Genomic DNA, 3,377 nt, shown 5'->3' on the forward strand with positions numbered 1-3,377 from the left:
AAAAAAATGGTTTTCATGAGACCTGTACTGATGTCAGATCTCTCCATATTTATTCCTTGTAATGTATCTGGACATTCACCGAGTGTCAATCCATTAACTGTACACTAAGCACTGTAGAGTTTGATGACATTTTGTTTCCAGACAAGTGATGGCATAACCTGTAGATTGAGGACTAGTACTGTAGCACTGTTGACCCAGTCAGATCAGCAATGACCTCAGATCATGAGTTGGTGTAGAAGCATAGAATGTTTTTCATCATTTAATTTGTGCCATATATAAGAAGAAATGTTGACTCTCCTCTTTATCCTTTTATCTCTCTAGGTGATAAAGCCATTGTTGATATTGTGTAGTAGCACCACTTAAACTGTTTTAATCTGAATATGAGTGTGCTGGGGGGCTACCGGATCCTTCGCAGAAGTACAATGAAACCTAGGAGAAGGGCAAGGAATGTCATCACATAGATATCCCAGTCTGGTCCGAGGTAGAAACGTGGGTCAAATTTCAGCAACAGTTGGTTATAATCCTCCATCTGTATAAAACATAGGACATGTCATATAATTTTCAAATACCATGTGGTTGTTCAATAATTACATGTATTTCTAGTCATGTGATTGTTCAGTAATTAAAGGTGGACACACAATACCAGTGTCTGTTACAAAATAACAACATTTACCAATGTATCCCCAACACTTAATCCCACTCCCAATGTAGCCATAAAACCCAGAGACTTACCTCTTTGTTGAAGATGTCAACCCCATAAAATACACCAAGCTTGGCAAGGGCCAGCATGACAGGTACTTGTGCATCTATACTGGTTTCTGCCGCCATGTCATAGAAACGCTTGGCCAGGTGAACATCCTGAAAAACAGAAACATTGATCTTTTAGTAAAGCACACAAATAATCTGTTTTTGAAGGGTGCACAGCCCTTTTGAACGGAAGTTTAGACAAACTTGTTTATACAGCTATTCTACAACTTTATGATTTCCTCTACAAAAGAGCTTACATAAAACAAGAGATAATCAGACATCATCTCATTACGTCCCTTTACTGCTGGACTGCTGCTTCCATAGTAAAAAAACTTCCCTACATCTCTCAAGCAGATGTTCATCATGACAAAGGTAAAGATAACAATGGAGAAATAGCTGTACCTGTTTGAGACCCAGGCCCTTCTCATGCATGTATCCTAGGTTGAACATGGCCTGAGCATTATGCTGCTGCTCTGAGGCCAAACGGTAGTGGGAGGCAGCTGTCTCGTAGTCTATCTTAGTCCCCTGGCCGTAGTAGTGGTAGTCACCCATCTTCACACGCGCCGACGTTGACCCCTGCGCAGCTGCACGTGCCCACTGCAATAATGCACGCTCAAAGATCTCTGTTTCGTGGAAATCACCAATCTCACCTACAAGGACATTCAAGCATGTCATTGAACATGTAATGTCTGATTTCAAATCTATGAAATCTTCCTGCTGCCTTAAAGTTCATTGTTTAAAAGACTTCCATTTCTATGAATGTAAGAGTAATAAATCGTAATAGATATTCACACTTTAGGAAGGCACAGAACACAATAAACATCAAAATCCAGAGAAGAATTTATATCAATAACAAAACATCACAACTGCTGCCAGCACTGTGACACTAAAAAATAATAAGTAGGGTTACCTTGGTCAAGTATGAAAGCGACGTTGGACTGGGCAACCTCGTAGCCAAGCTCAGCTAGGAAAGTGTACTTGATAAGCGAATGAAACAGATTACCCTCCTTATACAGACTATGGGCCTCCGAAAGCATCTCCGCCCAACGACCCCGCTCAGCCACGTTCTTAAACAACTGCAATTAGAAACCATATTGATGATGTTAAAGTACAGGTTTCATAAATCAGATATCAAACAGATCTTACAGCTTTCTTATTTTCAACTATTGCTATAGAGACAGAACCTACCTCCACTGCCGTGTGACAATTCCTCAGCACACCTGTGCCTGTAGCATGCATCTGAGCCAGGTTGAAGAAGGCTAAGACATGGCCGCCTTGTGAGGCAAGGTTGAAGTATTTCACAGCCAGCTTGTAGTCTCTCCTCACCCCTTTTCCACCTGTAAACAGAAAGTGTAACACATTTACAAACTAATAGTCACCAGTCTTCGACCCTTTTCCCACCTATAAACAAAGACATAACACAAAAAGTAAACACATGGAGTAAGACATAAATCATACTCTACACACTAAAACTGCTTTAATTCCAGCCAGAAAGAATGCAATGACTTCATATTTGATCATTGGGCAACAATAAGGAAACAATGGTAGGTTTGTGTGCACTCTCATATCAGACAATAACCAATGCAGTTCAGTGGGAGTGTTATACCGCTAGCGGAAGTAAGATGTTCAGTGTTAACTTCACAAGCAGTTTGTATAAACCCAAACGCACCTTATGGCAAAATTGGCGACAATCAGTCCATAAATATTAAATCTAGCCTATAGAAACTATCATTTAATCCGCAGAGGTATTATTGTGTATGCCATAACACCTTTAACCTTGTGATGATTACAACGGTAATCTGTATCACCTCAAAACAAATCTCAAATCATCACAATACACCATATATAGCTGATTCAAAGTTTGTCCATAGATGTACTGTAGTAGGATAAGAGGCACTTACTGAAGTGCATGAGTCCAAGTTGTAGTTGGGACTCCATCCAGCCCTGCTCAGCAGCTTGTGTGAAGTACTGGAACGCCTTAATATAATCCTACAAAACATTGTCACAACATCAACAGAATGTCTCTTAGTCAGTAAAATTAAGGGGAGATGTTCATTAATGTACTGTACAGGGATTTGTACCCCTATCAAATTAAGAGGACTTTTGAAAGCCTAACATTCCTCTCAAAGAACACAGGAAAGCCTATTAATTTATGGCCAATCGTGAAGTACATCTATGTATCTCACAGAAGACCTAGGAAAGGCTACTAGTCTATTGCAGATCCTGTGGTTTCTTTTAAAGGACCTAGAAAAGCCTACATATCTATGGCTGTACTACCTCTAACATAACATCATTTTTGCTTCCTGATTTTTGTATTGAGGTCTTACATTACTTTCAAAGTTCATTTTTTCATGATGCTTTTTCTGTAAAATTTTAGGATTTTTACATCTGTTTTCAAACTACTTATACAAACGATTGACTTACCTGTTCTACACCTTTGCCATACATGTACATCACTCCTAGTCCAGTCTGTCCAACCGGGTTACCCTGGAAACAGAAAAACAGGTAGCATTACCTTGAAATCAGTGTACACTGATCTGTGACATATCTTTGACCCCTTATTGTTTCCATGAACTTTGAGTTAGCCTGTAACATGTACGTGTCCTATATATCTTTGACCTCAAATTGTA

At 39.5% G+C, this 3,377-nt stretch overlaps 1 protein-coding gene across 1 annotated transcript; it reads right to left on the minus strand.

Moving 5' to 3' along the window:
• Positions 1–6: 6 nt before the first annotated feature.
• Positions 7–3,252, minus strand: LOC110444516 (protein sel-1 homolog 1-like). The gene is made up of 7 exons (XM_021488886.1): positions 3,172–3,252; positions 2,649–2,736; positions 1,936–2,084; positions 1,658–1,823; positions 1,150–1,397; positions 733–858; positions 7–529 (listed from the first exon to the last, which is right to left on the minus strand). The coding sequence occupies exons 1-7, from the start codon at positions 3,199–3,201 to the stop codon at positions 398–400; spliced, it is 939 nt and encodes a 312-aa protein (XP_021344561.1). The 5' UTR covers positions 3,202–3,252; the 3' UTR covers positions 7–397.
• Positions 3,253–3,377: the final 125 nt, after the last annotated feature.

This window comes from Mizuhopecten yessoensis, unplaced genomic scaffold (genome assembly GCF_002113885.1).
Source record: "Mizuhopecten yessoensis strain PY_sf001 unplaced genomic scaffold, ASM211388v2 hete_36135860, whole genome shotgun sequence".
Lineage (NCBI taxonomy): Eukaryota > Metazoa > Mollusca > Bivalvia > Pectinida > Pectinidae > Mizuhopecten > Mizuhopecten yessoensis.

What these genes read in the sequence shown, in the direction of transcription:
- LOC110444516 (XM_021488886.1), bottom strand. Translation starts at nt 3,201, where the DNA reads ATGTACATGTATGGCAAAGGTGTAGAACAG. An exon ending in ATGGCAAAGGTGTAGAACAG is followed by an intron (nt 2,737 to 3,171) that starts GTAAGTCAATCG and finishes AATGTTTTGTAG; the next exon opens with GATTATATTAAGGCGTTCCA. An exon ending in ATTGTCACACGGCAGTGGAG is followed by an intron (nt 1,824 to 1,935) that starts GTAGGTTCTGTC and finishes TTCTAATTGCAG; the next exon opens with TTGTTTAAGAACGTGGCTGA.